The 25,646-nt window shown below is 45.2% G+C and overlaps 1 protein-coding gene across 1 annotated transcript in view; it reads right to left on the bottom strand.

Annotated features, from left to right (window-relative positions):
• Positions 1 to 25,646, bottom strand: part of LYPLA1 (lysophospholipase 1) — a 122,087-nt gene that overhangs the window by 20,125 nt on the left and 76,316 nt on the right. Inside the window, exon 8 of the mRNA XM_029591278.1 lies at positions 3,859 to 3,960. Within this exon, the coding sequence (XP_029447138.1) occupies positions 3,859 to 3,960 (102 nt within the window). The remainder of the gene's footprint in view (positions 1 to 3,858; positions 3,961 to 25,646) is intronic.

Genomic DNA, 25,646 nt, shown 5'->3' on the forward strand with positions numbered 1-25,646 from the left:
GTTAAAAAAAAAAAAAGTGAAGAAAAATAGCAGCATGGAGAAAATGAACAAAAACATTTAAAGCAAAAGCAAAACTCCTGATATTACCAAAAACCCATTGCTACCAGAGTCCAACACAAATAATTTAGAAGCCAAGTCCAGTTACTTGCTGTAACTACTTGTTAATTAAGATTTCTAAACACACCCCAAATAGATTAAACCTTTAAGAAAGCTACATTTAGTGATACATGATCTTGCATACTACAGTTCATAGTTAATATTAGTGCCTACATCCATATTTGTCTTTTACCTACACAGCCTTACCTTATTGGGCAACAAGATGAGTAGTGATCATTAAGACTATAAAAATCAGCAACGACTGAAGTATCCAGTAGGATTATGACTTTTGGTGTTGCCAGTAGAAGTGCAAGAACACTTCCTTACATAAGCCTCAACTTAGATTTTCTTCAGACTGCTCTACCATGGGAGTTATCTATGTTCACTGTCCCTGCTTTTCTTTATATAGGCAAAATCACACAAAAGGTGCTCATAAATACAGGAATGGACCAATCATGCCTTTGACACTCATGAAAATGCTCTTGTTCCACACTGGTTATAGGCGAACCATACATCTGACATTCTTTTTTCATTCTGGACACGGTTTCTCCCTCAGAGGCAGCAATCACTCTCGGGCACTCCTGCAGCAAGAACTCAAATGGATCTTTACTCTCAATACCTTGTCCCCTCAAGGGCTGAATGCAGATATGGACTGGATAGTGAGAACATAAGTTGCCATACTGGGTCAGATCAAGGGTCCATCAAGCCCAGCATCCTGTTTCCACTAGTGGCCAAACCAGGTTACAAAAACATAGCAAGAACCCAAAACATTAAGTAGATCCCATGCTACTAATGCCAGTAACATCAATGGCTATTCCCCAAGTCAACTTGATTAATAGCAGTTAATGGACTTCTCCAAGATCTTAACCAAACCTTTTTTTAAACCCAGCTACACTTAACTGCACTAACCACATCCACTGGCAACAAATTCCCTTCTATCATTTTGTCATCCTTCTCTGTATTTCTAGTGCAACTATATCTTTTTTGAGATGCAGTGACCAGAATTTTACACAATACTCAAGGTGAAGTCTCACCATGGAGAGAGAGGCATTAAGACATTTTCTGTTTTATTCACTATTCCCTTCCTAATAATTCCTAACATGGTTTGCTTTTTTGAATGCCGCAGCACACTGAGCCGATGATTTCAATGTGTTATCCACTAGGACGCCTAGATATTTTCCCTGGGTGGTAAGTCCTAATATGGAAGCTGACACTAACTACAGCATGGGTTATTTTTCACTACATGCATCACTTTGCACTTGTCCACATTAAGTTTCATCTGCCATTTGAATGCCCAATCTTCCAGTCTCGCAAGGTCATTCTGCAATTCATCAATCTGCTTGTAATTTAACTACTCTGAATAAGTTTGTATCTGCAAATTTGATTACCTCACTTGTATTCCTTTCCAGATCATTTAGAAGTATACTGAAAAGCACCTGTCCAAGTAGAGATACCTGAGGCACTCCACTGTTCACCTTTTTCCACTGTGAAAATTGACCATTTAATCCTACTTGTTTCCTGTCTTAACTAGTTTGTAATCCACAAAAGGACATCACTTCCTAGCCCATGAATTTTTAGTTTTCTTAGAAGCCTCTTATGAGGGTCCTGTCAAATGCCTTTAGAAAATCCAAATTCACTACATCTACCTGTTCACCTTTATCCACATGTTTATTAATCCCATCAAAAAAAATGAAGCAGATCTGAGAGGCAAAACTTGTCTTTCTATATGCTCTGTAATTTTGATCTTTAGAATATTTTCCACTATTTTTCCTGGCACTGAAGTCAGGCTCACCAGTCTGGAGTTTCCCGGATCACCCTGGAGCCCTTTTTAAATATTGGGGTTACACTGGCCACCCTCCAGTCTTCAGATACAATGGATGACTAATGATAGGTTATAAATTCTAACAAATTGATCTGAAATTTCATTTTTAGTTCCTTCTGAACCCTGGGGTGCATACCATCCGGTCCAGGTGATTTGCTACTCTAATTTGTCAATCTGGCCTACTATATCTTCCAGGTACACAGAACAGCAGAAGTCTTTTGGATAACTTGTGACCCACATATCTAACTTCAATTTGTTGAATCATACTGTTAGGACAACTTCTCACACAGCTGCCTATTTAAAATTGCAAGCCTCTGCTGATTTCTGTTCCTTCACTTATTTAAAAGGTTAATCAATAACAGTTAAAAACAAGGATTCATGATGATTACAGTACAGTATTTACAGCAATCTATACAAATGGAAAAAACATAATTAGCAGAATGACTGAATAATCCCCCAAACATTGTCTGACCTGTATATCAGAATAAGGAACATAATTGAATTTATGGACTGGGAAAGACTGGTTATTTTCAATAGGATTCAGGAGGCAAAAGGAATGACTTGCTCAAAGCTAAGCACTGCCTCTATAACAGCATTCTATACACACTAGACCATGCCTCTTATCTTGAATAAGTAAAGAGAGATTAGGTCTCTAACCCAAGAGAGAACTATCAAAACCCCATGGAGAAATTAAAGAAAAAAGTAGTCCATTGTATTAACATCTTTAAAATGCTGAAATCTTAATTTTATCTAGCTCTGAACCTTTTTGCCCAGTAGTTTGCACTGCCTAATTCTGGCAAATAAACAAGAAGTTACATAGCTATGCACTACTCAAAATGATTCAGATGGCCTGATGTTTTGGTTCGGTAGATAAGACTTCCAGACCTAATTTATACAATTTGGTCAAAATGGGGCGTGCAGTGGATATATACACAGTTGTGCTCATAAGTTTACATTCCCCTGGCAGAATTTGTAAGTTGTTTTCTTAAAATGCTACACACCTTACAAATTCTGCCAGGGGAATATAAACTTATGAGCACAACTATAAATATGTTTCCTCTCTATCAATGAGCTAATGTGTTAATCAATGATATGACCTAGATTTCAGAGGAGGCAACATTAACAGTCTGGGGATTTTGGGCATAGTGGAAACTAAGTCATATTGCACTTATAGTGAGCTACAATTCTTGGCTGTAAATTGGTGGTGGAAGGAAGGGAGGGAGAAGAATTAAAGAAAATACCTAGAAAGAAAAATTTAAAAAAAAAAAAAAAAACATGGTGCGCCAGCTTGTCTGTCCCTCTCACTCTACAAAGATGGTAGCTGTGGAAATTTGAACATGCCAATTTACTAAAAGAAATAAGATTAAGGCTATTAATAAGACTAGAACAATGCCCATCATAAATGACAGGATTTGAGATCTCAAAAAATTGATGGTCTAGTATACATGCAGCCCATTCAAGGATGAAAAAGCATACACATTTCAAAAAGCATTTTTACATTGTGTATTCAGTGCCAGTCCCATTGTCTCCCACTTCCCTGACTTTGCTCAATCTCAAGTACATTTTCCCCTCTGCTTGATTCATCTGTCCCTTCAGCACCCCTATCAAGCAAACCTCAATCATCCCAGCAACAACTCATCCCAGCCTCAATCATCCCATTCCTTCATCTCAACACGAAAGATAGACCGTGCCCCTTCTCCAGCCTCTATTCTGTCTCACAAATACTCCCTGCCTTAAGTTCCCAGCCTCAGCAGTCCCACCCAACCCACCATGTAGTGGCAGCATGCGTGTGTGTGAAGCACTTGAACAACTCAAAGAAATAAAACAGGACCTCTGAGCAGTTGCTGGCAATGTGGCTGCCTGGTTTCTTGTCAATTAGAACAAAAGCTGACTGGTAAGAGACTGATATCAAATTTCTTTTATGGAAGTGAGATAAATACCTGTGAAAATGTAGTTCGCAGTGGAAGCCAACAACTAAGTGCAAGGACACCTGCCAGTTTTTGATTAGTTGTAAGAGCTGTATACAAAGACAGGGCTCCTCCCTATTTATGAAAAGGAAATTAAAGTTAAAAAATCCCCCATAAAAATAATGCAATAAAACTGTATGCAAATGTTTTGTATTTATGTATGTTTAACATCTATGTACTTCTTTTGGTCTCAAAAGAAATAGCAGCTTCCAAAAACAATCCATAAGAATATAGTGCAATAAATATTTCATAAATTTAACGTTTCTTAACTTTTTTACAAATGGATGCAGGAAAAAATCTAATATTTTTATTTTATTTCCAGATCTCCATTCTTTCCTATTTAATTTCTCATATTGTTATACCTTTTCAGAACAAATGGTGCATACTTTGGACTGTGGCAACAATTAGTCTCCTTTTCCTGAGTAGACGTAAGATTGTGCTGTGTTCATACTTTACACGTATCAATGCATGGGATTGTGATGAAGGTCAGTACAGCAGTGCTCCCATCCTATGTTTGAGCCTATAAAAGGTGAAATTACTTACCTGATAACATCCTTTCCTCTAGAACAGTCAAGCCAGTCCATACAAATGGGTTATGCACACCTACCAGCAGATGGAGAGAGATCAACAGGCTCGCTGATGTCACTCTTTATATACTTGTGTGTAACACCAGCTTGCCACTATTTTCTGCAAAAGCTAAAATGTGGATTTATTTTTAACTTCCAGAAGACCAAGGAATTGAAGGAACTAGAGGGGAGACAAATCTCAAAACTGGGTAAGAAACCCTTACCCAAATGAGGATGATTTGTATACCACTCTGCCAATTGCCTCCGCTGTCTAGCCTTAGGAAAATAAAAGTTTCTGTAATAGGTCAAAGCAAGAAATCAGCAGTTTCATGAGGAAGAATGGACTGGTTTGACTGTTCTAGAGGAAAGGAAATTAGGTAAGCAACAAGTTCACCTTCCTCTAAGTCTAGTCAAGCCAGTTCATACAAATGAGATTTACCAAAACCATTCCCTCAGGGGATGGTAAGCTCCTCATAGCTCAGGCAAAGAAGGCTTCCTCCCTAACCCAGAAGATAGTGTCTGGAAAAGATGTGTGATGATTACGTTGCTGTCTTACAAATCTCTAGTGGACATACCAGCTGAACTTCACCCATGAAATAGCCTGCACCCAGGCCTGCTTTGGTAAGGACACTCCAGCTTCTACATACATCTTTCAGATCATCCCCTTGATCCAGTGCGCTACTGTAGCCCTAGATGCCACTTCACCTTTTCCAATCTTCAAAACTCATTACCAACCTTGAGATACTGCAAAGAATGCCACCACTCATCCAAATGTCACAGCTGCGCATAATCCTCCACATATCCAATGACAAAGACCAATTTATATGAAACTTCAGAATCATCTTCAGAAGAAAGGAGAATACTGCATGAAACTGTGCTCAAGGGTCCATCAAGCCCAGCATCCTGTTTCCAACAGTGGCCAATCCAGGCCATAAGAACCTGGCAAGTACCCAAACACAGTCTATTCCATGCTACTGTTGCTAGTAATAGCAGTGGCGATTTTCTAAGTCAACTTAATTAAAGCAGGTAATGGACTTCTCCTCCAAGAACTTATCCAATCCTTTTTTTAAACACAGCTACACTAACTGCACTAACCACATCCTCTGGCAACAAATTCCAGAGTTTAATTGGGTGTTGAGTGAAGAACTTCTTTCTCCGATTAGTTTTAAATGTGCCACATGCTAACTTCATGGAGTGCCCCCTAGTCTATTATCCGAAGAGTAAAAAAACCGATTCACATCTACCTGTTCTAGACCTCTCGATTTTTAAACCCCTCTATCATATCCCCCTTCACAGCCGTCTTCTCCAAGGTGAAAAGTCCTAACTTCTTTAGTCTTTCCTCATAGGGGAGCTGTTCCATTCCCTTTATCATTTTGGTTGCCCTTCTCTGTACCTTCTCCATCGCAACTATATCTTTTTTGAGATGCGGTGACCAGAATTGTACACAGTATTCAAGGTGCGGTCTTCACCATGGAGCGATAGACATTATGACATTTTCCGTTTTATTCACCATTCCTTTTCTAGTAATTCCCAACATTCTGTTTGCTTTCTTGACTGCCGCAGCACACTGAACAAATGATCTCTTTCTTGGGTGGTAACTCCTAATATGGAACCCAACATTGTGTAACTATAGCATGGGTTATTTTTCCCTATATGCATCACCTTGCACTTATCCACATTAAATTTCATCTGCCATTTTGATGCCCAATTTTCCAGTCTCACAAGGTCTTCCTGCAATTTATCACAATCTGCTTGTGATTTAACTACTCTGAACAATTTTGGGTCATCTGCAAATTTGATTACCTCACTTGTATTTCTTTCCAGATCATTTATAAATATTGAAAAGTACAGGTCCCAATACAGATCCCTGAGGCACTCCAATGCCCACTCCCTTCCACTGAGAAAATTGTCCATTTAATCCTACTCTGTTTCCTGTCTTTTAGCCAGTTTGTAATGCACGAAAGAACATTGCCACCTATCCCACGACTTTTTACTTTTCCTAGAAGCCTCTCATGAGGAACTTTGTCAAACGCCTTCTGAAAATCCAAGTATACCACATCTACCAGGTCACCTTTATCTACATGTTTATTAACTCCTTCAAAAAAGTGAAGCAGATTTGTGAGGCAAGCTCGCCTTGGGTAAAGCCATGCTGACTTTGTTCCATTAAACCATGACTTTCTATATGTTCTGTGATTTTGATATTTAGACCACTTTCCACTATTTTTCCTGGCACTGAAGTCAGGCTAACTGGTCTGTAGTTTCCCAGATCGTCCTTGGAGCCCTTTTTAAATATTGGGGTTACATTAGCCACCCTCCAGTCTTCAGGTACAATGGATGATTTTAATGATAGGTTACAAATCTTTACTAATAGGTCTGAAATTTCATTTTTTAGTTCCTTCAGAACCATGGGGTGTATCCGGTCCAGGTGATTTACTACTCTTCAGTTTGTCAATCAGGCCTACCACATTTTCTAGGTTCACCGTGATTTGGTTCAGTCCATCTGAATCATTACCCATGAAAACTTAATACAGGAATCTCCCCAACTTCCTCTTCAGTAAGCACTGAAGCAATAAAATCATTTAATCTTTCCGCGATGGCCTTATTTTCTAATTGCCCCTTTAACCCCTCGATCATCTAACAGTTCAACTGACTCCTTCACAGGTGCTCTGCTTTGGATATAATTTTAAAAAGTTTTTACTGTGAGCTTTTGCCTCTACGGCCAACTTCTTTTCAAATTCTCACTTAGCCTGTCTTATCAATGTCTTACATTTAACTTGCCAATGCTTATGCATTATCCTATTTTCTTCTGTTGGATTCTTCTTCTAATTTTTGAATGAAGATTTTTGGCTAAAATAGATTTTCACCTCCCCTTTTAACCATGCCAGTGATAGTTTTGCCTTCTTTCCACCTTTCTTAATGTGTGGAATACATCAGGACTATGCTTCTATGATGGGGTTTTTTTTTGTTTTTTTTTTTAAACAATGACCATGCCTCTTGCACACTTTTTACCTTTGTAGCTGCTCCTTTCAGTTTTTTCTATTTTTCTCATTTTATCAAAGTTTCCCTTTTGAAAGTTTAGCATGAGAGCCATGGATTTGCTTACTGACCCAGCCATTACTTCAAATTTGATCATGTTATGATCACTATTGTCAAGCGGCCCCACCACAGTTACCCTCTCTCACCAAATCCTATGCTCCTCTGAGAATTAGATCTAAAAATGCTCCCTCTCTTGTCTGTTCCTGAACCAAATGCTCCATAAAGCTGTCATTTATTCCATCCAGGAACTCTCTAGTGTGTCCCGATGATACATTTACCCAGTCAACATTGGGGTAATTGAAATCTGTGTAGACCGGTTGGTCACTTTTTAAGTGTCACAACGACAGGCTTGCTGACACCTTTTAGGCTATAATATTAAAATTATTTTGGTTTCCACTAATTTTTTTGTTGATTATATTTATGTGGTATACCACTGACTCTCCTCTGATTAGGTAATTGAAATCTCCCATTACCACCGCACTACCAATTTGGTTACAGTCCCTAATTTCTCTTAGCATTTCATGGTCCGTCTCATCTTGACCAGGTGGCCGGTAGTACACTCCTTATCACTATAGGCTTCCCCAACAAAAGGGATTTTTACCCATAAAGATTAGATTGTGCATTTAGTCTCATGCAGGATGTTTATCCTGTTGGACTCTATGCCATCCCAGACAAAGCGCCACACTGCCTCCCGGGTGCTCCTCTGTCATTGTGATATAATTTGTACTCCGGTATAGTGCTGTCCCATTGGTTATCTTCCTTCCACCATGTCTCTGATATGCCAATTAAGTCTGTCATCATTCACTGCTATACATTCTAATTTTCCCATCTTAAACTTCTGGCATTAGCATGCAAAACATTTCAAAGTTTGTTTTTTGTTTGTATTTTCATTCTGCTTTAATTGATAGGGATAGGTTAGAATTTTTTTTAGCTCAGGTGAGTTTTTAGTTACAGGCACTTGGACTACTTTTCTTATTATTGGAACCTGTTGGGATGCCCTAATTCTAATGCAGCATTAGTATCCTTTGAAGATACCTCCCTCCGAACCATGCGCTGCTGAGCGACTGTCGGCTTTCCCCTTTGTTCTAGTTTAAAAGATGCTCTCTCTCCTTTTTAAAGGGTAGCACCAGTCTGGTTCCACCCTGGTTAAGGTGGAGCCCATCCCTTCAAAAGACTCCCACTTCCCCAAAAGGTTCCCCAGTTCCTTACAAAACTGAATCCTTCCTTGCACCATAGTCTCATCCACGCATTGAGACTCCAGAGCTCTGCCTACTTCTGGGGACCTTCGTGTGGAACAGGGAGCATTTCAGAGAATGCTACCCTGGAGGTTCTGGATTTAAGCTTTCTACCTAAGAGCCTAAATTTGGCTTCCAGAACCTCCCTCCCACATTTTCCTATGTCATTGCTGCCCACATGTACCACAACAGCCGGCTCCTCCCTAGCACTGTCTAAAATCCTATCTAGATGACGCATGAGGTCCGCCACCTTTGCACCAGGTAGGCATGTTACCAGGCAATCCTCACGCCCAGCCACCCAGTTGTATACATTCCTAATAATTGAATCACCAACCATGACGGCCGACCTAACCCTTCCCTCCTGGGCAGTAGGCCTTTGAGACATGCTTGCAAAGATGACAGCATCGCAGTTCTCCTCAAACAAGAGTACAGAACCTACGATAAGATTTTGAGCTCTGTCCTGAAGAGCTCTGACCTGGTCTGAAACCTCTGGAGTACTGAAAAATCTATTGTGAGATCAACTATGCAATGTCACACTTGTACCTTTGTGTTGCTCTGTAGTTACCAGTTCAGTGCCAAAGAAGAGCCCACCTTCTTAGTTAAATTAGTCTCAAAAATAGAGGCTGCCAACCAGCTGCTCATCCAGAGGAGCCTCTGAGCTGCTAATATGGATGCTGAGGAGGGTACTAAACCATAGCCAGCATCTGCACAGCATGCACATGCTGGTCCCAGTGTCAGGGAATCCTCACAAACTCCTCCTGGGCATCCTGCATAAGATCTCGCTACAATACCACAAAATGTTGGGAAAGGAAGCATTCAATACACTCAGTTTCCCAAATAAGGAGCCTGGATTCTGCAACCGAAGAGCCCAGAGACTTTCTGCATGCCAGGCAGGGCTACTGTATCTGCAGCTCCAAGAGAACAATGCCAATGATAGTTGGGCTTGAGGGGATCCACAGGGGGCCTAGCTGAGGATTTGGAAATCAGAGGCTCATCAGGAAGCTATCCTCAGAGAAGATGCCATTCTTCAATTCTATCCTGAACAGCATCAGCATTCAGAGCATAAAAGCTCAAGGAAGATCCCCTTGAGCTTCCTGAGTCAACAGAATAATCTGAGCAGATCCTGGGACCAGAACCAATCCCAAGTAAATGCGTGGAACAGCATACATGGACTGAAAAGAACCAATTCAAAGGCCACATGAAAATGTAAGGCAGGAGCTGTATACCCTAAAAGGGAAAAAAAAATCAATTATCTGTGCTCAGGTGGTCATTCCAAACTGCTCTGACTGAGCAAGAGAGGAAGGGATGGAAGCATTACTTCTTTCTACAGATGGTGGAAGAGGTGCAGATCCTACAGGTAGGCTAAACACAGGAGACATCAGCAGAGGGAGTCCCAGTGGACAAGGTGACTTGCCCTGTGTAAAAACTTTAAAATTCCCTGGGATATCAAGGCCCATGGAAACGAAGAAATAATTAGCATAGGGAGTTAAACACACTGCAGTACCAGGAGATACAGGCCTTGGCCCAACTATATGCTCCACAGTATGCCTATAGCAGAGAGGGAAGGGGGCGGGGACAACCTTCATTTCATCTCTTCATGGCTGATAACATGGCTGCCGGAGTAGCCAACAAGGTATCAAAATGCAGCAATCCTCGCAATTCCAGACCCTCCCGCAGCCAGAAAATTCACAGTCCACTAATCCCCCTAGGCCACACAAAGTTGCAGCCCACTGTGATGCCTCTTGACATGACCATAACATCTGCACATGGAGCACAGCATGGGCATTCTCCCTGATCAGCACCATCTTTACTTCAAGCCGCTCCTGCTCGTGCCCGCGGCAAGCATTACCAAAATAAACTAAGCTCTATTGATCAGCAGCAGTCACCATATCCCTCACAGCTGGTGCCTTAGTCTCTCATTGCAGTGGTTTACTACCTGCTGAGCAGAAGCAATGGAGAGTCATGCTGTGAGTTTTGAAGTTAAAAAAAAAAAAAAAAAAAAAAAAAAAAAGACAGCCCAAATCAAAAGAATATCAAAAGGGGTAATGGAGAAAAGAAGGCAAGCAAGCACATTTGAAAAACTCCCCACCTTCTCCCTAGACCTACACCAACTCAGAGGGATTGAGCTATGGCCATCACACCTCTGGAGCTCTTAAACCAACTGTCTGCTGACCATCTTCTAGGAAGGCAGAGATTCCCACTTAGAGAGAAAACACCCGTGTCTAATCTCAGGAGCACATAACAGAATATTCTGTTCAGTCAGGCAGGCCAAGCCCATAGCCTGTTCACGAGAGGGAAGGATCTTCCTAGTGTTAAAGAACAGCAGCAGGGACTTGCTCAATTGAGGGAACAGGCTATGGGAGCCCAACACCTAATTTCAAGCAGCTATGCCTCAATCCTCTGCTGGAGAGATAATACTGGCAGGCTTGAGTCAGCACATAGGTATATAAGGAGTGACATCAGTGAGCCTGTTGATATTCATCTGCTGGAAGGTATGCATAATCCATTAGTAAGGACTGAACTGACTGGATATAGAGCAGGGATGCTCAGACCAGTCTGCAGGGGCCACCAAGTCCCTCAAGTTTTTCAGGATATCCTTAATGAATAGGCATAAGAAATATTTGCATACAGAGGAGGTAGTGCATGCAAATAAATCTCATGCATATTCGAGATATCTTAAAAATCTGATTGGTTGGAGGCCCCAAGGATCAGTTTGAGCACCCCTGATGTAGAGGAACCTCATACCCCACTACCCCATCAAGACCAAAACAAATCTAAAACTAAAAAAAAAAAAAATTGCTCCTTTTTTGTTCAAAGTCTGTTCATTTACTCCTGTTCCTTGGCTTCCAGTGCAATCAGAACCTACCTCTCCTGGACTATACCACCATAAGTCTTCATTCATACCTACTCTTCAAGCAGTCAGTTTTTGACCACCGAAGCAATTAATAAAGGCTTCATAAATGTCTGTTCATTTTTCAGCTCCTGGAGTTAATTTTCAGAGAATCTAACCAAGTAGCTTTTTGATAAAAAATTAGCAAGTACCACCTACATACTTTCAAATAGCCTATGTAGATGCTAAAGTTACACCCTCTCCCTCATGAGAGCTAGAATTTTGATTGCTATAACTGCTAAATTTATGAGAGGATTCGCTTCACCTAAATAATTTGTGCAGGAGTTTGTTTTTGAATCTGAGTCCAAACTTACAAAAATAATTTAATAAGTTACATTAAAAAATTGTTTTGGTTTTTTTAAATAGAAAAACTATAAGCAAGTTTGCTTATCTTAAATGCCCTGTTCTCCATATACTGCAGAATAAGTTAGCCACAATATGTGGATGACATCTGGCAGCACTGAAAGGACCCCTCTCTCTAACTCAGTAAAGTTTTTCTACTGAGCATGTACAGGTTTTCCCATGCTGCCTTCTGAGCCTCTCACTTGATTGAAGAGCTTTGCATTAAGTAGTCGACAGGAAGGTGAGTGGGTATTAAACATGGCTAATTCATGCTGCTATTTAGAAAGAAACCTGTTTACAGTAGCAAACTTGCCTTCTCAATTGACAAGTATGACTGAATTAGCCAAGACACACAGGGAGTCCCAAACTGAGGTAACTGAGCACTTACTGAAAAAGCAATCTACTACCACTTCAACAGAAAGTAGACTACTGTTAAACAGGTTGCACAAACTACTTGCCCAAAGTTAGTCACTTCTTGAGAGATTGTCCAGACACTAATGGGACGTGAAGGTGTAAATGGACAACCAAGTTGTAGTTTTGCAAGTGTCCTTAATTGGGCTAGCTCTTATGTAAGCCACTGAGGAAGCCATGGATCATACTTTAGTTGGCCTTCAGATCACACACTATCAAGGTTCATAGAGTAAAAAGATTTGTGATAGTGTCCGCTAGCCAGCTGGACAACACATATGTTGGCAACAGCTACTCTCCTACTTTTAGGATTGTAGGCGACAAAGTTGAGAAGTCTGATGTGGTTGAGTTCTCTTCAGATAACAGGCTAAGGCCCTTTTATAGTCCAGTGAACTGATAGCCTTCTACCCTTTATGTGCATAAGGTCTTGGAAAGAATGTGGGCAAAAACAATGGCTTGATGACTTAGTTTTTGGGTAATTGCCAGGTTTTTATCGCCTGGATTGGCCACTGTTGGAAACAGGATGCTGGGCTTGATGGACCCTTGGTCTGACCCAGTATGGCATTTTCTTATGTTCTTATGTTCTATTCTGATCAAAAGAATCAAAGAGTTGGGTGGACTGTCTATAGGCTTCTGTTCGCTCTAGACAGAAGGCTAAGATTCTTTTGCAGTCCAAACTGTACAAGGTGTGTTAGTCTTGGTATGAATTGGGCTAGGAAAAAAAAATGTTGGCAGAATGAGGGACTGGTTAAGACAGGAAAACCTAAGGTGGTGTTATTCTTCTATGGTGGAAAAACTTTGTATAAAGTGGATAAGTCACTAAGGTTGTGTCTAGCAGGCTCCGATGAAGTCCAATGGCAGAGGATGAGCTAAGATGGAACTTGGGATAATTGATGAACCCTAGTGACTCCAGCACCAGCCTGGTTGAGCACATACTCCATGGCTCCTGCCAAGAGGTGCTCTTGATCAGCCAATCATCCAGGTATGGGAAAACATGGAATCCCAGTTTGTGCAGTGAGCTACCACCATGGCAAAGCATTTTCTGAAGACAAGTGGGGCTGAAGCTAGCCTAAATGGAAAAACATGATACTAGATTTCCTACCACAAATTGAAGATACTTCCAGTGACCATGGAAGATTGTGATGTGGATGTATGCATCCTTTAGATCAAGAGAGCATAGCCAGTCCTCTTTCTGCAATAAGGGGATCAAAGGGCCCAGGAAAACCATCTTGAACGTTTCCTTTTGGAGAAACTTGTTCAAGACCCTTAGTTCTAGGATGGGATGGAATCATGTTTTCTTTGGCATCAGAAGTACCAGGAGTGAAATCCCCACCATCTTTCACCTGGTAGGTCAGGCTAGACTGCTCTGGTCATTAAGAGGGAAGAGAGCTCTGTGATAGGTACTTCCTGATGTACTACTGGTCCTGGATAAAGACTCGGGGGGGGGGGGGATTTTGAGGGGTACTCTGATGAGAGAACTCACTGATCCAGGTTCGCATAGAACTGTAGCCTTCCCCCCGACCAAGGGATCCAACGTCCTGGGTATGGTGGATACAGCTAAGTTCCCTATGATCCAGTCAAAACCCCTGTTCCAAGAGTTGACTGGGACATCTGCTGGGGCTTCGGGGTCCTCTGCTGCCTGAATATCTGCAAGGGGCTGCTTGTTACTGACGGGGTCAAGGTGGAGGATAGTGTTTCCTCAGGCAGAAGACCTAGCAGAAGAGGGCAGGTCCTGGGTGCCAGTGGAGAGCTGCTGAAATGTCAGTGTTCAAACATTTGCACCACCACATCCTTCACTCGATATCTCTGAAGAGATTGCTCCCCAGTGCACGGCACGTTAGTAAGTCTGACCTGCACCTCCTGTCAGAGATCAGATGCCCTCAGCCATGCAAGTCTGCAGGGGCCAATTCCAGCTGCAGAGCTCCTCAATGCCATCTCAAACATTGTAGGTTGCTCGGACCCTGTGCTTTCCAAGGTGTCCTGCTGCTAAGGCAGCTCTGTTCAGCCATCCCCCTGTACCTGCTTCAGAATATCCGACATATACTGCTCATACAGAAATGGTAGGCTGCTATGTGGGCAATGAGCATGGGGCCTTGAAACACCTTCTCCCAAGAGCATCCATCGCCCTCTGATCCTTCCCCAGGGGCACTGAGGAATGGGTCTGAATCCACTTGGCCTCCTTGAGAGCAGAATAGATGATCAGACTGGTGTGGTAGCTGACACCTGTCTAATCAGACAGCCTTTTGGATGAGAAACCGTATCCACCACCATCATGCCACTATCCACACAAGGTCCCCCTGCAGTCTCGTAACATAGCAAAATATGAGCTAAAGAAAACAAAAACACAGGAAAAGAATCAACTCTGTGGGGTGGCGGGCGGGTTTCCTGAGGACTAACATCCTGCTGTCCTAGGAGAACACCTATTACAGGTAAGCAACTGTGCTTTCTCCTAAGACAAGCAGGATGTAGTCCTCACAGATGGATGAACACCAAGCTCCAGGCTGTTCCTGGCAACAATAAAGGCCAACACGTACCAAACATGGTGCCAAGAGAGGTCACGTGATGCGATAGCCTGGTGAGACGTACTCTCCAGAGCTCCGGGTGTGGGCCTGCTAACAACTGCAAATCGGCGGCGGCTAACTAAACGAAATTGAGATTTAAGAGGACCGGAGTGCAGTGGAACACCTGGTGTTTCGGCAGGGCGAGCGGCACCTCAGCAGGCATGTCGGCAAAACCACCTAGGAAGGAAAAGAAAAAACCAAAGGGTAGCGCCGGGGAATCCAAAATGGCCGACGGCGCGAAAGAAACGGACTCGGCAGGCATCGATGAAGCGGCAATTTCTAAAATGACTGCGGCTGTTGTGGAGGCGCTGGAACCTAACTTTGCCGGCATTGCGGAGAACTTCACGACCCTTAAAGACTCATTAGGGGACATTGGTCGTCGGATCGAGGGGGCTGAGGGCCGCATTGCTGCTGTGGAAGAAGAGCAGCAAGCACTCACGGCAAGAGTCAAAGCCCTGGAGCAAGCGGTAAGCACTGCAGACAATAAGCTGGAAGATTTAGAAAATAGAGCCAGAAGAAATAACCTGAAATTCCTGGGATTGCCGGAGGAGATACTGGACAGTGAGTTACAAGCCCTAATTGAAACGTGGTTGCCTGGCGCGCTCAATTTGGAGTCCCTGGCGGGCAAGCTTGTTATTGAAAGGGCCCATAGGTTGGGGCCTAGGAGGGATGCAGACACGAGGCCTCGCCTAGTAATTGCCAAATTTATGAATTGGGCGCACAGGGCCGCTATACTGACGGCGTTCCGGAAGAAGAGAGACCTCAGATATAAGGAGCATAAAATCATCCTTTTTCAGGACTTTTCCGTGGCGGTGGCAGCAAAAAGGAAGCTATTTACCCCAATTTGCAATGATTTTTACAATAGCAACATCAGATTTGCGCTGCAGTTCCCGGCTACATTAAAGGTATGGCGAGATTGCAAAGTGCTAACCTTTGATTCACCGGCCATGGCAAAGGAATGGCTACAGAACTCAGCTGGGGTGAAGTGATTTGCAGAGGATGCTGGCTATTTGGCTATGTTTTTTTTTTTTTTGGGACAGGCTCAGCCTGTCTGATAGCCTTCATTTTCGTACCGGCTGGTGGAAGATGAGGGATTTCTTCAGATAAGTGGAACAGCAGCATTACTGGTTGTTAGTTATATGCTGACTATGGCACTTTCTTTGTTTCTCGTGTTGCTTTTTTCGTTTTCATTTGGGGATTGTGGCACAGAGCGAATGTGCCATTTTTTTTTTTGGAGACCTTGGACGGTGTCTGCGGAGAGTGAATGGCGAGCATGGAGCTGTGGGCATTGGAGATGGATTACAGACGCCAACCGTCAGGGAGAGCAGGGTCCGCTGGTGAAGTCTGGAGACTGTTCGGATCCGAAGGAGTTGCCAGAGGGCTCAAGTTTATGGAGTTCATTAGTAGTTTATATAGTTCCTACGTTGTTTGTAACAATACACAACAAAGAAAACGAAACATCCAAATGTTTATCCAGTGTATGTTAGGATTGATGTTTTGGGTACCGAGTATGGGGGCGGGAAAGGGGCTTTGTGGGTCCACACCCGGTCGCATTGTACACGGTCCTCTAGCCCACACATATGTGGGCCATCCCTTTTATGATTCTGGTTGTGGGGGGGCAGATTGCGGGGAGGGGAGGGAGGGCGGCTGAGGGAGGGGAAGGGTGGTGGGGGAGGGGGGAGGACACATTTTACTCTGGGAGGACGTAGTTGGTGGGAAAGAGGCAGGCTAGTAAGAAGGGGAGTGGTTCAGGCTGGGGAACTGCTCGCCAGGTTAGGATACTATTGGATGGAGGGTTATGCAACGGAATTAAATACAGGATAGGTCAGACGAGATATATATCCTGGAACGTGGGTGGTATCGGTACACCGGTGAAGAGACAAAAAATACTGAGTGCGCTTCAAAGACATAAAGTGGGGATAGCAGCTCTTCAGGAGACGCATTTGTCTCTGGATGAAAGTTTGAAATTAAAAACACAGTGGGTGGGACAGTGTTTTGCTTCGCCGGCGGTGGGAAGAAAGGCAGGGGTAGCATTTTTAATACACAAAAATGTAAAGTTTGAACTACTCCGACAACTAACTGATAAGGGGAGATTTCTCATCTTAATTGCTAAGGTGAATGGCATGGCGGTTACATTGTGCAACTTATATGCCCCAAATGCATATACCCACTCCTTCTTTCAGGCCGTACTGAGCAAGCTGGTGGAGAATTTGCAGGGCCCGCTAGTGATCTTAGGGGATTTTAACTGTGTTAATGATCCGTCAGTGGATAGATCCCAAAGGGCTTTAGTTTCGCAAAATATGAAAGGAAAAGGAGTGGCATATTTGTGTGCAGAACTGCAGTTGCTGGATATTTGGCGTACGCTTAACCCAACTGAACGAGACTACACACACGTCTCGAAGGCACATGCGACTTTATCGCGAATTGACTATGTGTTGCTTTCGACCAGCTTGCTCCCCAAAATAGGACGGGCTGCCATCGGGCCTATAGAAATTTCGGACCATGTGATAATTTGGGTGGATATAGGGGATAGGGAAGGAAAGTCCATGGCCAACCAGTGGAAGTTTCCGAGCCACTTGTATGGAGACTAAGTTTCAGGAGTTCCTGTCAAGTAAATGGGAAGAGTTTGCCATTAATAATGCAGCACATAAAGCAGACCCTTGGCTCTACTGGGAGACCAGTAAGGCGGTAATGAGAGGTGAAATTATGTCCTACACCATAGCACAATCGAGAGCGCTGGTTCAGAATATATTGACCCTGGAAAGCCAACTAAGCACGGCCAAACAGGATTTAGCTCGCCAGAAATCTCCCCAGGCGCAAACACACTATAATGACGTTTTAAGGTCGCTGAATACTTTATTACATGAAAGGGCACAGAGGGGGATACAGCGGGGAACACACAAATTATTCAGGTTTGGCAATAAATCTGGCAAGGTACTGGCGAACATGGTCCGGCTAGCTAGGGGCAGTGCTATGATTGATAAGCTACGCAGGGCTGATGGTACCCCAATTGTCGCAGGGAAGGAGATATGTGCAGAATTCCGCGCTTTTTATGAGAAGCTCTATACGGAGGATAGGTTGGGGGGGTGGAGCACAAGAGGCTGAGTTTTTCGCGGGACTACATTTACCACAGGTTACTGCTCAACAATTGGAGTATCTGAATAAGCCCATACATCTAGATGAATTACGGGGGGCTATTATGGCGAGCAAAGGTAACAAAGCCCCGGGACCCGATGGGCTTACTGCCGAATATTACAAAAGCTTGCATGCCCGGGCGGGGGCCGATCTCCTGGCCTTTTATAGAGAAGCACAAAGGAGGGGTAAATTCCCGGCTGATCTTACGAGGGCCTTTATTACGGTCTTGGAAAAACCGGGGAAGAATTTATCCACGCCAGCGGCCTATCGGCCGATTTCCCTGTTAAACTTTGAGGCGAAACTGTTTGCCAAAATTATGGCGGACAGGATGAGTGGGGTATTTCCGACCATTATCACGCAAAATCTGGTGGGTTTTGTGAAAGGTAGGGCAATAAGTACCAATATCACAAAACTAATAATAGCAATGGAAGAATGCATAAAAAAGGGTACTGAGGCAGTTCTGGTGGGCTTTGATTCGGAAAAAGCATTCGATAGGGTCTCTTGGGACTATCTCTTTTCAGTACTTCATAGATATGGCTTTCAGGGTGCGATAGTGGAAGCTATTCAAATGTTGTATCAGGCCCCAAAGTCGGCGATAAGAGCCAATGGGCAGGTTTCCGAGGACTTTCAGCTTTATCGGGGTACAAGGCAGGGGTGCCCGCTGTCGCCTCTGTTGTATATTTTATCTATAGATCCCTTGCTACGAAAGGGAGAAACGGATCAACAGATCTCAGGATTTACCTGGGGGAGGCAGGAATTCAAGGTTTCCGCCTTTGCGGATGATGTCCTTGTTTTTTTGACTAATCCGCAAAGATCTCTGGAACGGGTATTAGCCCACCAACAATTGTTTGGAGCGTTTGCGGGACTTAAAATAAATGTTGACAAATCGGAAGCAATGGACATTGGAAACCGGGTGCAGGAAAACTGGGTGGGGGACTTCCGATTGCGTTGGGCGGATACAACCATGAGATACTTGGGAATCCTACTAACCAGAGATGTTAATAAACTTTATGACGTGAATATCACTCCCTTACTCCAAAAAATGACCAAAAAGCTGACCACCTGGGGCTCTTTACCGTTATCTCTGAAAGGGAAGATTGCTTTACTTAAAATGTTGGAATTACCGCGGTGGTTATATGTATTCCAACAAGTTCCCCTGTGGTTAAAAAAGAAGGAGTTAGATCTAGTGAATAGGGCTATACGTACATACTTGTGGGGGGGGGCGCAAACCCAGATTGTCCTTAAAAACATTGCAGTTAACGCGCGGGCAGGGAGGGCTAGCGTGTCCCAACTGGAGGGAATATAATTTAGCATGCCTACTGCGTCATATACAGGATTGGCTGGAGAATACGGGGAAGTACTCCCCCAGACAGTTTCTACTGAGTTGGCTATATCCCTATAGTCCGGAAACATTGATACAGCTCCCAGGAGCTCAAGTGCCGACGTACTATAAAAACCACATGATAATCATGGAGGGGCGGAAGGCCTGAGGCATCTTTGCATTCAAAAATTGCGCTTAGGAGGCATTGGAACCCCTTACATAACGTTTTGGGGTAACCCTATGTTTCCCAGTGGTTTGATGGGACCGATATTCAAGGGGTGGTGTAAAAAAAGGGATATGGAGTGTTTTTCAGTTATTTGCACCTGGAACTGGGGTAATGTGGTCCTTTCAGGAGATGCAAGCCACATATGAGCTTCCGACACAAGATTTCTTTGCTTTTCTGCAAGCCAGACATTATGCGCACACACTTTTAGGAGCGTATACGCTAGACTCTAGGTGGGATTCTTTGAGAGCGTTCTTTGGGCCAGGTACCAAGTCTGGGCATTCTTGTTCTTCGCTATCCCAAGCCTTACGGGCAATTCCGGTCCTAACGGCCAAATTGGAGATACAAAATAAGTGGGTGAAAATGGCAAATGTATATCTAGCTCTTGCAGACATAGGGGAAATTTTAGAAAAAAGTGCTAAGGTGTCTGAAAATGTCGTTCTTCAAGAGATAGGTTTTAAGGTACTACACGGCATGTATATATCACAGGCTCAAAGATATGCTGCGAAACTATGTGAATCTGCTGTGTGTATTAAATGCCACGGGGAATGGGGTACATTTTTACACAGTATGTGGGAATGTCCTTCCATTGTTCTGTTTTGGACAGAAGTCCTGCAGAGTCTAGAGAAGATTACTTTAATTGCTATTCCTAGGGATATTAAGGTGTGCCTGTTTCGTCTTCCTAATACCTTTACTTTACAGGACTTGCCGGATGGGGAGTGGTCCTTTGTGGAAAAAGCCCTGCTAATTGCAGTTCAGACAATTCTATCCCAATGGATTTCGCCTGAGGGACCCACGGGGGGCCAATGGCATGCGCGCCTGATAGCGTTATTGCAACAGGAACTCTGGACCGCGCAGTCTCAACCTCCAGCAAAGCAGGCTCTGTGTACAGCAGTGTGGAATAAACTTTGGTGGTCTTTATCTGATGCCAGGAGAACTCTTATATTGACTACAACAGGATATACATACCGGCATTCCGGAGAGGGGCCCAAATAAGAGTCAGGACATTAAGGGCCGAGATACATTTAAGGAAAAGGGACCTACTCTTATGTTCTTATGTTACTGGAGAGATACCTGGGTGTATTGCACGGGAGAAGTGGGAAAATGATGCTTGCCTGTATACTGGTTTGTCTATGTCCGAGGATCATGAGTATCGAGTATTTCTGGTAGTTGGGGTAATGTGTCCGGGGTTGGGGGAGGGTGGGAGATGGGGGGAGAAGCTATTTCGGTGTGTAGATCACTGTGTATAGTTCTGTTGGAAAATATTGACAATGCTAATAAAGAAAGTTACAAAAAAAAAAAAAAACATGGTGCCAATGGGCACAAACCAACAGGTACTGTTGGAGGATAGGGAGACAGCCTGGTCTTAGAGGGCCCTAGGTAGGAAGAGTTGGGTTTAAGTCTGGAAGAGATTGCACAGAACGGATTGGCCCAATTTCCCATCTGGTCGACCATTCTTGTCCAAGCAGTAATGGGCAGCGAACGTGTGCAGGGAGCTCCACGTCGCAGCTCTGCAGATTTCTGCAACAGGGACCGCCCCCTAGGTGGGCCACCGATGCCGCCATAGCCCTCACAGAGTGAGCTTTAACGCTGGTTTCCAGCTGAAGGCCCGATTGTGCATAGCAGAAAGATGCAGTCTGCAAGCCAGTTGGATAAGGTCTGTTTACCCACCGTGAATCCCAGTCTGTTCTTATTGAAAGAAATGAACAGCTGGTTGGACTGTCTATGGCCTGCTCAGCATTCAAAGTAGAAGTTCAAAGCTCTCTTGCAATCTAGTGTATGTAGAGCCAGTTTCCCGATGGGAATGGGGGTCTCTGAAAAAAGGTGGGCAACTCAATGGACTGAAGGCGGAAATCAGTCACAACCTTAGGCAGGAACTCTGGTTGCGTACGGAGGACCACATGAAGAAAAACTCTTGTGTGCGGGGGGGGGGGGGGGGGGCGTCACCAAGGCCTGAAGCTCACTTACTCTGCAAGCCGAAGTAATCACCATCAGGAAAGAAGACCTTCAGCTCACAGGTGAGCATTGGGCTCAAAAAGAGGATGCATGAGCTGTGCCAGCACTATATTGAGATCCCAGGAAACCATGGGGGGGGGGCCGCAGAGGCAGCTTCAGCTGCAGCAGGCCCCACATGAAGCGACTTACGATAGGCTGAACCAAGATGGGTGTACTGGAAACACCCCGATGGTAAGTACTAATAAAGCTCAAATGGACCGACAGAGGTGGTTTTAAGTCTGGCCTCAGAAAGGTGCCACAAGTAGTCCAAGAACCTGGAAAGCGGGCAAGTAAATGGATATAATCCATGCCCTGCATGTCATACTGAGAACCTCTTCCACTTCAAGCTGTAAGACTTCCTGGAAGCTATCAGTACCTGGGCAACAGAGCCAGGGGCTGAAGAACTATGCTCAACATCCAAGCCATCATAGCTAATGCCCGGATGTTCAGATGGCCCAGGGTGCCCTGATTCTGTGTTATCAGATCGGGCGCAGTCCCCAGGCAGATCGGATCCATGATTGATAGATCCTGAAAAGAGGAAACCAGACCTGCCTGGGCCAGTGGGGAACTACCAGGATCATGGTCCCCTAGTCCTGCTGGAGCTTCAGGAGAGTTCATGAGAAGCAGAAGAGGAGGGTACATGTACAGGAGACCTGTGCCCCAATGAAGGGTGAAGCCATTGTTGGGTGGACAGCCATCCATTCTGAATAGAAAGCAAAAATTGCTCACCTTGTAGTTAAACAGGGAGGCAAACAGGTCCACATCCAGAGTTCCCCCACAGACAGAAGATCTGGGCTGCCAATGTCAGGTCCAGCGACCACTCATGGGGGTGAAAAGAATGGTTTAGATGATCCACCAGCACATTCAATGTCCTGGGCAGGTACGTAGCCCACAGGGGCATCCCTTGCAACAGAGCCCAGGACCATATCTCTACAGCCTCCTGCCACAGGAGGAGCGATCCTGTGCATTTTTGCTTGTTGATGTACCACATCACAACCTGATTGTATGGATCAAGACTGCTTTGTGGGACAAGCAATTGCAGAATGCCCAAAGCTCCAGGAAGTTTGTGTGACAGTTTGAGCGGTCCATGTGGGCCTCCCAGCCCTAGGGAGAGGCATCTGTGGTAAGCACTATTTGAGGCAGGGTAGCCTGGAAGGAGACTCCCCACTCCAGATTGGAGAGACTACCACCAGGAGAGAGAGCTCTTCAGAGGTTGCATGACCAGAGACACGGGCCTCAAGGTCCTGAAATGCCTGCTGCCATTGAGATTGCAGCATCCATTGTGCTCTGCACATGCAGAGACAGGCTAGCGAGGTAACATGAACAGAGGCTGCCATGTCGTCCAGCAAGCAAAGCAGAAGGCGGGCACTCACGTCCAACTGTTGCGCACCAAGGTTGCCAGCAAAGATAGGGCAAGAGCCTGATCGCAGGGCGGGAACGCTTTTGCCTGGGCCGTGTCCAGTCTGGCTCCTATGAAGTCCAGCTGGGGAGACTGGCAGAGGTGGAACTCTGGGTAGTTAAATCCCAGAGACTGCAGCGCCCACATGGTCAGAGCCAAAGCATCCAGTGCTTTTGCTCAGGAGTAACTTTTGACCAGTCAGTCTAGATAAGGAAAGATGAGCACCACATGCCGACTGAGGCACTGCCAGGCATTTGAAGATGCGAGGGGGCTGAGGCCAAACCAAATGGTAGCACTCTGTATTGGTAGTGAGCCTTCCCCACTACAAAGTGTAGGTACCTCCTGTCTTTGGGAAAGATGGCAATGTGAGCATAGGCATCCTTGAGATTGAGGAAGCAGAGCCAGTTCCCTTTATGAGCAGGGGGATCAGAGTACCTAGAGAAACCACTGAACTTTTCCCTTCTGAGGAATTTGTTCAATACCCTGAGATCGAGAATAGGGCGCAAGCCCACAGTTCTTGGATATCATGAAATACCTCGAATAGAACCCCTTGACCGTGCTGGTGACAGGGGAAGCGTTCTACGGCTCCTACCTGTAGGAGGGCGGAGAGCTCTGCGAGAAGTATGTCCTGCTGGGCTGATGAACCCCATGATGGACACAGGATTTCTCTGAAATTTAGTTGATATCCCTGACGAACAATAACGAGGACCCATTGGTCTTGGGTGATCCACCAATGATGGGTAAAGCAGAGAAGTCTGCCCCCCACTGGGGGATCGGATGGCAGAAGTATGACATGCTGAGTCATACTCCCTCACCTCCAGTCAAAACCCTGTCGCCAGAGCTTGGTGGGGGGCTGGCTGGGGCCTGAGTCCTCTTAGTGGGAGCGGCCCCTGGAAGCAGTGCGGGGCGTGAGAGACCGAGAGGCAGGGGGATAATATTTCCGCTGCTTATAGAAGGTTCTCCTAGAACTGGGTCGGGGAGGTTTCCATGCGGAGGATGGCAGGTCCGAAGCACTGGCAGATAGCTGAAGGATTTCATGGTGATCCTTCAACTAGGCTACTGCATCCCTGACATTGTCCCCAAAAAGATTCTCTCCTGTAGAGGGGAGGTCAGCCAATTTCTCCTGGACCCCTGGCCTTGAGGTCAGAGGCCACCCTGGCAGCGGTCTCACAGACCTCGTGGGTGATCTCACCTCATGTTTTCCCGCTTCAAAACCATGTTGCGTGATAGCAGACTCCTGCTGCTGCTGTGTGAGGCGTTCCGCAATTTCTTGGACCTGCTTCCATAGGTTTCAATTGTATCAAGTCATGTACAATTGGTAGGCGGCTATCCGGGTGATGAGCATGGCACCCTGAAAAATCTTCCTGCTCAAGGCATAGTTTCCTATGCTCTCGCCCAGACAAGGCCGAGGCATGGGTGCAGGAGCATTTGGCCCGTTTGAGATGGACTCCATTACCTCAAATTGGTGGGGGAGGTGGAAACTCTTGAAGCCCAAGGCCTGTTGCAAACAGATGGCATCTGCCTTCCTATATACTGGTGTGATGGATATCAGGTGTTCCCACATCCAAAGAAGGTCCTTAAAGATGATGTGGATGGGAACAACCACCATCTCCTTCGGGGCATCGACATATTGGAGGACCTCTAACATCTTATGCCATGCATCCTCCTCCATGAGAAGCTGGAAGGGGATGGGCTCAGCCATGGTCCATCAAAGCCCACAAAGGAGAGATCTTCCAGGGGAGACAAACGCCTTTCCTCCAGAGGCAAAGGGTCCGAGAGAGGCCTGCCAAATCTTGGAGGAAGACTCCGAAGAGTCATCTCTCCATGGATCATAAGACCCCTCCTTCCTCGCTGAGGTCCTCATGGGGGCCTATGCGGGTGAGGTTTGTGCGAATCCCCAGACCTGGGCACTGACAGCCCTGGTGGAACTGGGAGCACCAAGGGTCCCAGGAAGCCAGATGGCTTGGGCAAGGGCTCAGGAAGCAAAGGCCTCAGGACCACTGCACCAGATGGCGCTGGATGTCTAGGGGCATCTTCCTCTTCGGAGGACCCAATAATGGAAATTGTGCTGGGAAAGGGGGGGGGGGGAAATCAGTGGCTGCTGGGGAACAGAGGGCACCGGTTGTATCGGGAGTGCTTCAAGTAGGACATCCAGATACTCAAACAAGGGCACCAGTATAGGGTAGTGGTTCAATGCTCTGTAGGGTTCGGAGTACTGCACACTGTGGTCCAGCTTGTCCTGGAAGTCCTGTGAGGACAGAACTGATAGAGTGGGACAAGGCATCACTGGCATTTCCTCGGAGCTCCAAGGCAGCACACTGCCCGGCACCGGTAGTGGTGGGGAATGCCTGGGATTCCCAGGTCTGTCGGAGGGTAGGGCGTCATTTCAGTGGCAGCATGGCAGCCACTGATGCCACACCGGGACCGGTGCCATGCATCGATGGCAACCGGTGTGTTTCTGGGATCTCCCACGGTGCTCGGCCCGGACTTTCCCCGGCACCGAGGAAGCAGAGGATCCAGATGTCCTTGAGAGACCATGGAAGAGCGGTCACCATCTCCATAGTCAGATGCCACCAGAGATGTAGAGAGGGAAAGCAGATCGAGCTGCTCCCCTCGACCCTAGGGCATAGATGATTCCAATGGGGGCGTG

The sequence above is a fragment of the Rhinatrema bivittatum genome, chromosome 2, assembly GCF_901001135.1.
Source record: "Rhinatrema bivittatum chromosome 2, aRhiBiv1.1, whole genome shotgun sequence".
Classification (NCBI taxonomy): Eukaryota; Metazoa; Chordata; class Amphibia; order Gymnophiona; family Rhinatrematidae; genus Rhinatrema; species Rhinatrema bivittatum.